The sequence below is a fragment of the Haliotis asinina genome, chromosome 2, assembly GCF_037392515.1.
Source record: "Haliotis asinina isolate JCU_RB_2024 chromosome 2, JCU_Hal_asi_v2, whole genome shotgun sequence".
Classification (NCBI taxonomy): Eukaryota; Metazoa; Mollusca; class Gastropoda; order Lepetellida; family Haliotidae; genus Haliotis; species Haliotis asinina.
The window spans coordinates 5,350,419-5,364,243 of record NC_090281.1 but is presented as its reverse complement, the minus strand read 5'-3'; the positions used below and the strand labels follow the sequence as shown (position 1 = coordinate 5,364,243).

General features: G+C 37.9%; 1 protein-coding gene across 1 annotated transcript in view; it reads right to left on the bottom strand.

The window, feature by feature from the left end:
* Window positions 1-13,825, bottom strand: part of LOC137274757 (whirlin-like) — a 40,142-nt gene that overhangs the window by 4,261 nt on the left and 22,056 nt on the right. The window contains exons 16-17 of the mRNA XM_067808093.1: window positions 11,533-11,656; window positions 435-584 (exon numbers count right to left, since the gene is read on the bottom strand). Coding sequence (XP_067664194.1) covers window positions 435-584; window positions 11,533-11,656 — 274 coding nt within the window. The remainder of the gene's footprint in view (window positions 1-434; window positions 585-11,532; window positions 11,657-13,825) is intronic.

Here is a 13,825-nt window from a genome sequence, read left to right as displayed (position 1 = left end):
GCCATTTATAAACAGTGTGGGTGTAGGGTTGGGACAAATTTCTACAATCAGCCATTAGTACCGTATATTACCGCGTATAAGCCAAATTTTGAGGACAAGAAAAAGCAGTCTGTAGAAGGGGTTCGGCTTATCAACGAGATATAATTTTACGAAAGTATTTTTCAGGTCGTCATGTCCCTGTCAGGACGACCGGACAGATTAGCGGTACACCTGCCTGACTTGAAGTTAACAATGATTACAGCCACTTTGTTACGATTGATCAATAAAATACATTTTAAACTATACAGTGTTCATTATTTTAACAATATTTTGCTCTTAGTCACTGTTACAGATCACACCTACCTATTTACACTCTTGCAACCCACAGAACTAGCAGTGTATATTGGGGACCTGTGCATGCATATTTGTTATGAGTAGCAGGTGTAGTAATGTACCTGTACATTGATAACCCTTGGAAGGGGCTGTCTGGTGTTGGCCCCACCCTCTATGGCAAGCCCCAGGGTGGGTTTAGTTCTGTACAGGTTCACCAGGTGGAGTGGTATGTCTCCATACACCTCCCTGTACTTGGCCTTCATTGATTCCTCCTGAGAATGAAAATGGTTAACATGGTTCAATATCATGTGAAAAAATAGTAATATTAAATAAACTTCTTAAACTACCTAAGGCCAGACCAATTTTATTTCTTGTTTTGCAGATCCGCCCGTTGTATTTTTTTAAAAATAAGAAAAAAAATAAAAATTATTTTTCCCCACTCGAAAAATAAAACCCTTATGTTTTTATTGGTCCAAAATGTAAACTTACAAGAAAATGTTGTAGGTTGTATTTTGCTCCACATGCTCCACTTCACAAACTGCCAACAGTGAAATACTTTAAGCATTTAGAAGGAATATTAGCTTTGAAAGGTGACTGTATTTCTATTTTTTGTGTTCCCCTCCTGCCTTTAGGTTTCCTTTGGACAAAAATCCATAAAACAAGAAATAAAATTGGTCTCGTCAAAATAGCAAAAAGCACCATTTCAGCTTCTGGCCATGTCCAAGTTTCATGATACAATATATCACAGTTCTAGAAACATGATTCTGACAGAATATGATACCAACAACAATAATATATTCAAAGTAATGATACTTCTAACTTGATAAATTTTATGGATAACAACTTCTTTATCATGAGCGTGACATTTTGTAACAGTTTCTTGCACCATTACCAAGCAGGAATGACAATGGTATAAGAATCTGTATCAAATGTCAGACTTCTAAAATGCCATTCAGAAAAGTAATGATATGACAAAAACAATCTGAATATCTTCTGAACATTATGATACTAAATATATTTAATTGTAATGATAAAAGAAACATTATTTTGAATTACATGGCATTTTGTAACTATATGAATGATTACAAAAAAAACCCCTTAATAACATGTTATTTAAATACTAGTAATAACAAAACACCTTCTCGTGCAGCTCAATATTAGCAACATCAGCTGTGGAGTACACCAAAGGCCTGGGGATACGGAATGGCTCAACTGACAGACATCCCTCCATCAAAACCCACACCATCAAGATGTCCACTCTGTCACCGCAACAAGGATATTTGTTCAGATTCACAAGTGAATCTTGACCTTTCATCCAACAATGTCAGTGTTCTTCAAGCACAACAAGGATAGGTTTGCAAATCAACACCAGATCTCAGCCTTTCGTCCAACAATGCCAGGCTTCTTCAGGCACAACAAAGATAAGTGGGCAGATCAACACAGGACCTTAGTACTTCGTCCAACAATGCCAGTCTTCATCAAGCACAAAAAGGGTAAGTGGGCAGATCAGCACCAGATCTCAGCCTTTCGACCAACAATGCCAGGGTTCTTCAAGCACTAAGATAACTGGGCAGATCAACACTGCATCTCAGCCCTTCTTCCAACAACACCAGTGTTCTTCAGGCACAAGGATAAGTGGGCAGATCAACACAGGACCTTAGTGCTTCGTCCAACAATGAAAGGATTCTTCAAGCAGAACATGGATAAGTGGGCAGATTCTCAGTGTTGAAGTGCTTGAATCATCCATAACAAAACATATCAGCAGCAGCTATTGTCAGTCCTCATTAGTTTGCATTGGTCAAGGTTCACATATTATTCATAAGCTACTATCATAATCAACAGTCACCATCAGTTAAAATCATCAGGTATGACCTAATCATCAATCATCATTCTGTATGACTACAAGCAGCTGAGTTCCCAGCTGTCATGTCCCTCGGTCAGAACACATTACGCATTTCATCAGTGTGTTCAGCCAATGTTCCATGCATTGCTGCATCACACACATACAGGAAGGATACATTCTTCATCACCTGAACTTGCGCAGAACCTTGCACCAGCTACTTTCTCATTAACATCATTCAAGAGGATGACATTTACTTTCAAACACACATCCATCAACAGTAGATCACGATCTAAACATAATGGTGTATACGTTAATGAGATCTATTCTTCTCTTGGTATCATTTCAGTTAGTGATATCAGTATGAAACATTATCATATTGAGACACAACTGTCAATAGCAACACATGCTACATGTACTTTCATTGAATCCATCAAACATTAGTAGACATCGAGGTACTTGGTCACATGTATCTGCCTGTTTCCTTCATACATCAACCGCACAAAGGAATTTGTCACAACAAAAATAACGATGTTCATGTTTCAGTTTTCCAATGGCGGTTGATCTATCCATGTGTTTCAGCAGATGTGAAGGGCAACCAGGAATATCCTTCCACACATGCACAGTATATTATTTTCTGATGCGAAGTCATTAAGAATATCCACACGCAGCATGGCATTGACTGAGATTATTCTGGGTTAACTTCATCCAGATTACTGAGCGTAGATGGGGCAGGTTTCTGTAATATCCCAGTCTGTAGCTTAAGCATACACACAATCCTGAACTGAAGAATCTCATTAGTGGAAGAATATTTCTGGATGATTGATATGTTTCAGAAACTACATTAATCGTTGCTATGGCAAACTCACATTGAATACAGGGAACATTTCTTTCATTTTCACATATTTTCATCTGTTGATTTCTTTCTTAATATATCTCAAGATGTGCTTTAGAAATCATGAAAACATCTTCTCTGCTAAGATGTAATTTGATAAAGATAACGATTTCACATTGAGCACAATTTTCAATGACCGATAATTTCTTCTCCCAATCTTCAAAGTTCTAAGAAACTGTGCCAAAACAAACTGAATAAGAATAACTACTTTTAGTACAGTCCTCTTCACAGTTTGTATGTTAATGAAATCTTTTTTCTATGCCATAAGCAACTTGGAAATAGATGACATGGTTCCTCTTTTAACACATATTTTTGTTCTGGATAAAACCAGTTCCAATGTTTGCTTTATCTACTGAACTCCACACTATATTGTTTCAGAATCAATGAATGAAGATTGCTTTATGCTACAATTTTAACACACACTGAAACTGTTGTCTGTAGTAACACTTAATAAAAGTGAAATTATTCCACCTCAATCACATTCTGAATCAACAGTCAATTCCTGTTTAACACATATTCTTCATTGTCTCATCCATGAGTGAGTGAATATTGTTTTGTGCAGCATCAGCAGAACTGATCATAACACTAGACCATACCCACTGAAACGGTCAAGAAAGTGAACTGTACAAATCTACACACAATTCACAGCAACACAGCTATCCAACAACATCTGCCACGCCTGTAGTTCATGAAGTTATTGTCAACAATAAGAACACTTATAGAATACTGATTGGCATGTCCATTGGGTTCATGACTACTGACCATGATATAGTCGCTGGATCCATTATTTGGATTGAATAACATGATGGCAGTCTGTGCCAAGCCACTCTAATCTCTTCCGGACCTGTGTGTACATCAGTATGGTGATAGCTATGTCACATAACAAACAGCATCACTGTCAGTCGGATCACTGAATCCAGTAACTGTGATTGATTCAGCGGGAACAATTAGATGAGTAGCGGCGGTAATGGCCCCCGGTGTGTACTGGATCAGGTGGCTACTCCACTGGACTCCAGAAATCATTTCTGTTTGAATAACATGATGTATTCCCTTGTATCAAGCATCTCCCAATACATTTTTACATCTAATGCTTCAGTGCCTCCAAAATCCTTTCCATAACAGGATTCCTGAGCAGTTTTAGTGACCAGTCATCCATCAATTCCTTACGAGTAAATGTACAACATAGTACCACATGTCCATTTTCAGAACAGTGTCAATCCAGAAGTTCGACATATGTCCATTTGCAGCATACTGGGTCATTGACGAATGTCCACATATCTGTATGGGGTATATTGTCGGTCACAAATGACCATGAAGTCACTGTTCTGAACATCCTTTAATGTCCAGCTTGACCAATGAAGTAGAACTAACAACTGTTTGAAAGAACCATCAACCAATCACTTAATCATTTTCCCGGCTATATATGAAGAGTGAAACACTATTAAAAATCCACAGAAACAAAACACATACATCCATATTCCAATCACATCTGCACTCACGAAGTCATTACCATACTAACACCAGCTGGCCACTGGCTGATTCTGGCTATTGTTCCGTACTGACCATTATAGCAGCAGGTGCCCCACGTGTCCAGGTGACCAGTAAGGATGTATTGTATCAGATGCTGACAGGAGTGGAAGCTAATCCTCCAGAATAACACTCTAGATCAATATGATATCTGATAGCTCATCATCATTAGCAGCTTGGGCAAGTTTGCATCGGAAACGGATAATGTGTTCATCTGATGACTTCAGCTGCCTGGGTATTACACAATCTTCACTCTGTCACGAAAAATCCATCAGAGAACCATTGATACCATGGACTCAAACTGTCACAAAGATGAAAAATTACTTGATCTCATGAAAAGGAACATCAAGTTGTACTCTATTTATTGTATACAATGAAAATATAGGACAATAATCTTTCAAAACAAACTGTCATGAATTCATCTCTCAAAAATATACATTAAGTTATAAAGACACAATCCATCTAAATGCAAACTTTATGAAACTATACACCAAAACTTGTTGCTGAAATAGGACTAAATGAGGACCAAGTTAACATCAGTTAAACCATGACTCATTTGTTTCAGACTGGGGTTTAACTTACCGCCAAACCAGTTAAACCAGTTAAACTACTTTCCAAACAACTAACAAGTATTTTGTTGTACAGTTTCATTCAGGATAAGTTAGATTTTCACTGTTTTGGTTGTTTTACCACCTCAGGGTTTAACTCAGCATATCAATTTTTTTAAAACATGGGGTCCTCATAGACTAACCTATACATAATCTGAAGCTGATTAACACATATATTCAATTGTTATGTACAGGAGAAAACACGCCTCCGAGGTTTCGGTAGACAATGTAAAACCGGAGGGGGAGGAAAATCGTGAGAGGTGGAGCCCTGAGGGATTTCCCGACCCCGATGGTTTTACATTCTCTACCAAAACCAAGGAGAAGTGTTTTTTCTAACATATATACCGTCAATGATGGATAATTACAATGCAGATGATCATTTAATGAAGCTACATAACAATAACTGAAGCACCAGCAAACTCAATTTAACGACAGTAACTATAAGTAGATAATTTAACCCCACCACCTTCACTGGCTCGGTGGCTGTACAGTAGAGCATCTGTCTACGGATGAGAGAATTGCAGTTCCAATCATACTTTGGAAAACCATTGTACTATGAGTATAAACTTGAACGATATTTTTTAATTGACTTCGAACACTCATGTATAATTTGAATGTTGATGTTCATATAAAGTTAGGAAAAGTAAAACCTGGGAAGAGGTCTTACTAACGAAAAGTAAAACATGTCCCTCCAAAATAAAAACCTCAAGTGCGCTTTTTCTGGGAAAACAAGAGATGACCTAATATATAGTGAGAAGCACACTTCAAGTTTATATAAAAAGACTATATATGTAATTATAATATCAATATACAACTTAAGAAACATAAATATATTTTAACAAAATACTATCTAAATACACTCCTTACATGGCTATATCATTTAGCAAGGCAGCTCTCAGTAACATAGTAATACACACTTGAATTCTCAGTAATTACACATTGGAGGTCAAAAGGACTCATAGCAACACATGTTGGAGATTTCAAGTAGTACACATTGTGGATTCTCAATGTTGGCAATTTTTAGTAATTACACAATGGGAATCAAACTGATTCTCAGTAATATACAGTGGGGTTCTCAGTAACACATATTGGGAATCAAAAGGACTCTCAGTAGTAATTGTTGGGGATTCTCAGTAATACACATCAGGATTCTAAGTAAAACACAAGTGATACACATGGGGCAACAAAGGCATAAACATGAAAGCCTCCAGATGTCACCATGTGGCGCTTTCAAAGTCATGTTTATTGGTGCATATGGTCAGATAAGTGACACTTGCTAAAGATGAAGGTTTTACTGATACAAACTAGTTTTCTATCCATGTTATTTTTGTATCCCACAGGACTTGTATTTAATCCCTATGAATATTTGAATATGTCACAGCTCTCCTCAATTCTCATACTGTCTCATAAACCCAGTAACTCTTTCCTTCATACACACAGGAGGATCTGTGTACTGCTTATCAGCTATGGTGAATGTAGCATGACATATAATTCATTGTAAAAGATTAACATAAATGGCCACACAAAACTGTTTAAAGTATTTTGAAATTTTCCAACTATGCCTTATTTCTGAAAAGAAAGACTATCAGCTCTTTCCTGTTATTATAGTTAATCTGAGATGGTTCCATTAGTTTTGTCTGCCTGCAGACATACTAACATTCCATATTTTGTTACTAATGATATCACATTGAAGTTTCAGCTTGAAAATATATCTGCATTTTGTGTGCTATTTAACTAAGACAAATACATAAATTGTAGCTAAAGGGCCAACATTTGAGAGACTATGGACTAGTGTCACCCATGAAGACCCTCTATTGACCTGTACGATATGAGAATGTATACACCTTGTGTTATGAACTGATCAATATATGGTTGTTTCACACACATCAGATGACACAAGCATCTTCCCACTCTCTGGAAACTGGGAAACTCATTAACCTAAGTGAAGGCACATTTTACATATTCATATGTAACATGTCCTTAAAAGTGCCTGGTCACACAACATGCCATTATTAACCTGCTCTTAAAAGCATCAGACATTGATTAAAAAAAACAAAATGGCTGCCAGCTAGTGAAACAATCAAACATTCTGTCAGCCTGAAATGTCCTTATCAGCATCACACATACATATATATACCAGTATGTGGTCTATGCACACTGAGTGGAAACATTTTGTAACATCTCATCAAGTATGAAGACACATAGCTTCGTTCCAAAGAAAATATAGTCTTGTTGTTCAACATATACTCTTCAATTAACAGGTCAGACCATTAAGGCGGGTTATTACTATCTTTGTACAAATCAATACCAGCTGACATGTACAAGAAGACATTTATCACATACATACTGCCATTATTGTACTGATGTTACAACCCTCACTGATTACATGAACTAAACCTTGACTGGTTAAGGTTCTTCTGATGCTCAACATAACCGAACATTAGCCAAATAAACAATTAAAAATGCTGATGCAGTATATTTGATTTGGAATGTATCTGGTAGACTTTCATTCTTAATTGGATCCGATGTCTGTTTGTGAGTCCTCAGGGTAATAACTGTATAATAACAAATGTGTGTCTCTCGTGAAGGAACACACAATGATTGGTTTCAAGAAACCTGACACACTATAAGAGAACACGACCAGGATGTACAGGAAGTTCCACACCAGCAGAACTTAACATATAGCCACCTCCACAGAAGAACATGGTGGGACTGTAATCCACCTGTTCCGTTTCCATTTAGTTTATATTAGTAAACTGTTTGGACAAACAAAAGATTGCATGCAGAGTGTGACAATTAGTATGATTTTACCATTTCCTACTATTTGTGTGGATGTATCATGATACCAGCGGTATTGTCTGTTTGTATCATGATATGAATCACATTGCAAAATATTTGGTGATACTCTGTTCCAGATTCATACTCTGTTATGAGACTCAAGGTCCTCCTCCTATATTGAGGATTTACAGTATCAGATGACTGACTTAGTGATCATACACACTATTTCAGTATAAAGTGAGTGGGTGAGTTTCATTGTACGCTGTTCTTATCAGTATTCCAGCAACATCACGACAAGGAACACCAGAAATGGGCTTCACACATTATACCAATGAGGAGAATCAAACCTGGGTCTTGGGCATGACAAGTGAACACTTTAACCACTACCCTACCTCACTGCACCCACTCTATTTCAGTTATGTGAAAACATTTCCGTTGTATGAAGAAAAAAACAATATTTCTTTGTTATAAATACAGCATGCAATCAACAATACACCATGTATACTCTTGTCAATACAACACACTGATTCATATTATCAGTCATCTGCAGAGTCAGTGCATCTGACAACCTGATCCCTTTCGAGACAATGTCCATGACATGGAAAAAACCCATCTCCTAATATTTCAACACAATAACATCCGCACAATAACAAGTTCTCCTGTTGCCCTGATGAAGAGCGTTGCTGAGAGGCGTTGTACTTACTCATACGGTTTTCCAATAATAAGTCTAATTACCATCTTGTATAGAGTGACGATATGAACTTCATAATTTAGATAGTCACAAAGAGAGTATTATCATATCCTTTTCTAGCAAAGACTTCAAACAATATCAGTATTTATCCAGGTTTCTATGGTTGCCAAAGTGATCATGATCATATTTTGAGCAATTTATTGATTTCAGCATGAAACAAATATTCTATGTTGACACAGTTTATTAACATTAATGGAAAGTGTTATGAGAGAAAAGACATTTTGTTGTCATGTTTCCATGGTAACAACATATCAGTATATAATCATGAACAATTGTTTTCAGTAATTTTCTGTGTCAAGAATTATTTCCATATTCATGAATTTGTTTGAGATAAGAAGAATTTGCCTGTGGTTTTATACTGAGAACCAATGGCAAAATGGATTAACCCCAAGACAGTACTTATTCCTATTTAAATGTACAGTTTCTTATTTCTTCAAATGTAAGAAAAAGCGTTTAAAAAATCCAATGATCATCCTTATCAAAAATTGCAAAGTATACAGTTACTTTGTACAAATATTGCAAACTTAAGAGTTTTCAAGTATTCACATTTTAACAGCAAAATCTTTACTGATATTACTGCATCCTGACTGTCACCTATGTGTATTTCAACCATCAAGCATGCCAAAATTACCACTTTTCCTAATGTCTCAACATATTTTTAGATTTTGGTTTAAATATTGTGTCAGAAGAGGCTATCAGTGACACGCTGAGACCAACACAAACACAAGATGCTGGTGGCAAGGCTGATGTATTCCAGGAAAGATCAGCCAATCAAAGACATCCCTATCAGATATACTGTCATGAACATATCAATCAATCTGACTGTCTCATCACCCCACAGGGAGAGTGTCAACTCGCTCTCACCTCATTATAAGGAAGACAGCTGTGTCTTATCCTATCCCAGGGAGAGACAACTCTTCCTCCCCTCATCCAACAGAACAACCCTTTCACATCTCATTCAGGAAGTCCGTCCACATCATTAAAAGACTGTTCAAATTGTTTTTACAGACCTCAGTGGGGCTGCACCTAGGGCTCACGTCTAACATGACGTCACAGATCTCAATAGGGCTGCACCTAGTGTCACATCTGACATGATGTCACTGACCTCACAGGGGCTGCACCTAGTGTCACATCTAACATGATGTCACAGACCTCAATAAGGCTGCACCAAGTGTCACATTTAACATGATGTCACAAACCTCAATAGTGCTGCACCAGGTGTCACGTCTAACATGATGTCACAGAAGGCTGCACCTAGTGTCACATCTAACATGATGTTACAGACCTCAATAGGGCTGCACCAAGTGTCATGTCTAACATGATGTCACAGAGGGCTGCACCTAGTGTCACATCTAACATGATGTCACAGATCTCAATAGGGCTGCACCTAGTGTCATGTCTAACATGATGTCACAGAGGGCTGCACCAAGTGTCACATCTAACATGATGTCACAGACCTCAGTAGGGTGGAACCAAGTGTCATGTCTAACATGATGTCACAGACCTCAATAGGGCTGCACCAAGTGTCATGTCTAACATGATGTCACAGAGGGCTGCACCTAGTGTCACATCTAACATGATGTCACAGACCTCAATAGGGCTGCACCAAGTGTCATGTCTAACATGATGTCACAGAGGGCTACACCAAGTGTCACATCTAACATGATGTCACAGACCTCAATAGGGCTGCACCAAGTGTCACGTCTAACATGATGTCACAGACGGCTGCACCAAGTGCCACATCTAACATGATGTCACAGACCTCAATATGGTGGAACCAAGTGCCACGTCTAACATGATGTTACAGATTCCAATAGGGCTGCACCTAGTGTCATGTCTAACATGATGTCACAGAGGGCTGCACCTAGTGTCACATCTAACATGATGTCAGTCAGACATCAATAGGGCTGCACCAAGTGTCATGTCTAACATGATGTCACAGAGGGCTGCACCTAGTGTCACATCTAACATGATGTAACAGACCTCAATAGGGTGGAACCAAGTGTCATGTCTAACATGATGTCACAGATTTCAATAGGGTGGAACCATGTGTCACGTCTAACATGATGTTACAGATTTCAATAGGGCTGCACCTAGTGTCATGTCTAACATGATGTCACAGAGGGCTGCACCTAGTGTCACATCTAACATGATGTCAGTCAGACATCAATAGGGCTGCACCAAGTGTCATGTCTAACATGATGTCACAGAGGGCTGCACCTAGTGTCACATCTAACATGATGTAACAGACCTCAACAGGGTGGAACCATTAGTGTCATGTCTAACATGATGTCACAGATCTCAATAGGGTGGAACCATGTGTCACATCTAACATGATGTCACAGATCTCAATAGGGTGGAACCAAGTGTCATGTCTAACATGATGTCACAGATCTCAGTAGGGTGGAACCAAGTGTCATGTCTAACATGATGTCACAGATCTCAACAGGGTGGAACCAAGTGTCATGTCTAACATGATGTCACAGAGGGCTGCACCAAGTGTCACATCTAACATGATGTCACAGACCTCAATAGGGCTGCACCAAATGTCACGTCTAACATGACATTACAGACCTCAATGGGGGCGGACGTATTGTCATGTCATACGTGATGTCACAGACCTCAATAGGGTGGAACCAAGTGTCATGTCTAACATGATGTCACAGACCTCAACATGGTTGCAACTACATAGTGTCATGACGTCACAAGCTGAACACAGGTTTTGATACCACTGGTTGACCAATCCAAAAATAGGATTATAAATTGTCACACTTTAATGCTGCATTACACACTCATTACTTGTAAAATTAAAAATACTCACTTTTGACTTTCTAGGAGCTGGTTTTGGTGACATCTTTGTGTCAACATATCCATCGCCAAGGTGACCGTTGCTAGGTGGTAATGTTGTGTTGATGTCAACAGGTGCAGCTGATGAAATAGTCACCCTGCCATAGAAATCATCTCAAGAGTCATGTCACAGACTGCATGTGAAGTAGTGCAGACAGAGTTGTCTCCCATTTATTGTATATTGAGAGATATCTGTGCTATATTGACAGACAACAGATAGTTTTCAAGATTTCCTTGGAATTTAACTGTTGCTAGTTTTATCACATTCAAATCAAAGAATCATCTCTCTGTCATGTTCTTGTGTACACTATTTTTGTTTACATTGAAACTTCTATGCAGATTGTTTAAATGTTTTTATTGTAAGTCATTCAGAACAATCCATAAAATTCAAAACAAGTTCAAGAAAACTTTAAAGATTGTCTACACTGTATAATGTGAAAGATATACTATAAACAAAGACATCAGTTGGAAAACCTTGAGTAAAGTTAGCATTGGATCTAAAAATAAAACTAAAGTACATTGAAACAAAAATGGTAAGCGACTCCCCATGGGCATGGCAAACCAAAGTGCCTTTGATATCTATTACTATTCATAGCAGCACAGACTGATCAGTACTCTAGCAATATACAGGAGTATACATTATTCAGGAAAGACCAGTCACTGAATGGGGAAATACGGAGATTTAAGTGTTGATAATTTGATAATAACATTTTCCAGTAGTGTTATAAAACATCCATGCAACAATGTTCAAAGTGTAATATATTGTACCTGTTGATCAACAGTAGAGTTGCAGTATGCTATGCTATGTTTATGCTATGTTGTGCTATGTTTAGAAGTTCTAGAAGGTACTACAAGGTACTACAACACAATGGGCCTTTCTACTATACTCTAACCCAAGGAGTGTTTGGCTTTGGTATACCAGGGGAGTCAACTCTTGCCTTCCATCTCCAGTTTCAAGATGGGAACAACTGTGTGGAGATTATTCATTGCCTGGCTACTCATTATCATACTCGGTCTGTATTACTCTTGTCTAATCACTACGGGTGGTGGGGTAGCCTAGGCGTTACAGCATTAGCTCAGCATGCACAAGACCCGGGTTCAGTTCCCCACATGGGTACAATGTGTGAAGCCCATTTCTGGTGTCCCTTGCTGTGATAGTGCTGGAATATTGCTAAAAGTGACCTAAAACTGAAGTCACTCATTCACTCACTCTAATCACTACTTTTGTATCATTCCTGTCTTTGTTTAGTACAGCTGCTACAATACCTTGGTAAAAATGTGTACATTTACTTAACATTAGAAAGTATTTACTGATTTCACATGCGGTTTTTTTACGGAATGATTCCTGGTTAACAATCAGTTGCAATTTAAGATTTAACTTGTGATAACTTCTTTGATGGTATCAATATTTCAGAGCTTCTTCTTTCTCCTTCATAATTGAATAATGAGTACGAACATTATTAGAATAGACTTACATGCTGCTATGTCTACACATAGTGGGCTTAATGTACAAAGACAACAACAGCGATTAGCAGACAACCATGTCCTTGAAAGGAGAGTTAGGGTAGGGTGGGTGACACTTCTGGCTCCAGATTAAAGTTTTTCATTACACATGTACAAGAAATAAGAAAACAAATCTGACAAACTTGTGCAACAAAAGAGATGACATTTACTTGAAGCTTGTGGATCATATTGGGGTGATACTGCCGTAACGTCGGCTTGACAGTTTGAATTGCGTCACAAATATACCAAACAAAATAAAACACAATATGTGGAACACTTAATATGAAATAAATACTGTGGAATCTGTCTGAGCAGGACAACTTTCTGCTAATGTGGTATGTGTTTATAACAGTCTATATCAAGAACGTTAATACCAAACTACAACTTGCAATTATGTTAAAGGTTACAGTTATCTCCCTAAATGGTCAACTTGTCTCAGAAATGAATATCAGCTACCAACTGAAAAAACGTCATCAGTTTTGTCATTAAATCATGACATTTTATCTCAGATGTTCATTCTGAATGATTGTTTCTGAGCTGAAATTGTGACCATGATCTGTTTTGTTGTTGATGATTTTTTAACTACAGCTGACGATCAGACCTAAACATCACTATTAAAAGCAGCCATCTTGAATGTACATACAGAATTTCTGTGAAATTTCAAAGACTTCAAAGTTGTCAAAGTTGAGGATTTCAACATGTTTTAATGGGTCTTTCTTTTTTGAGAGTCAACCCCACAGAAAAGCAACAGGACATCCAGTACT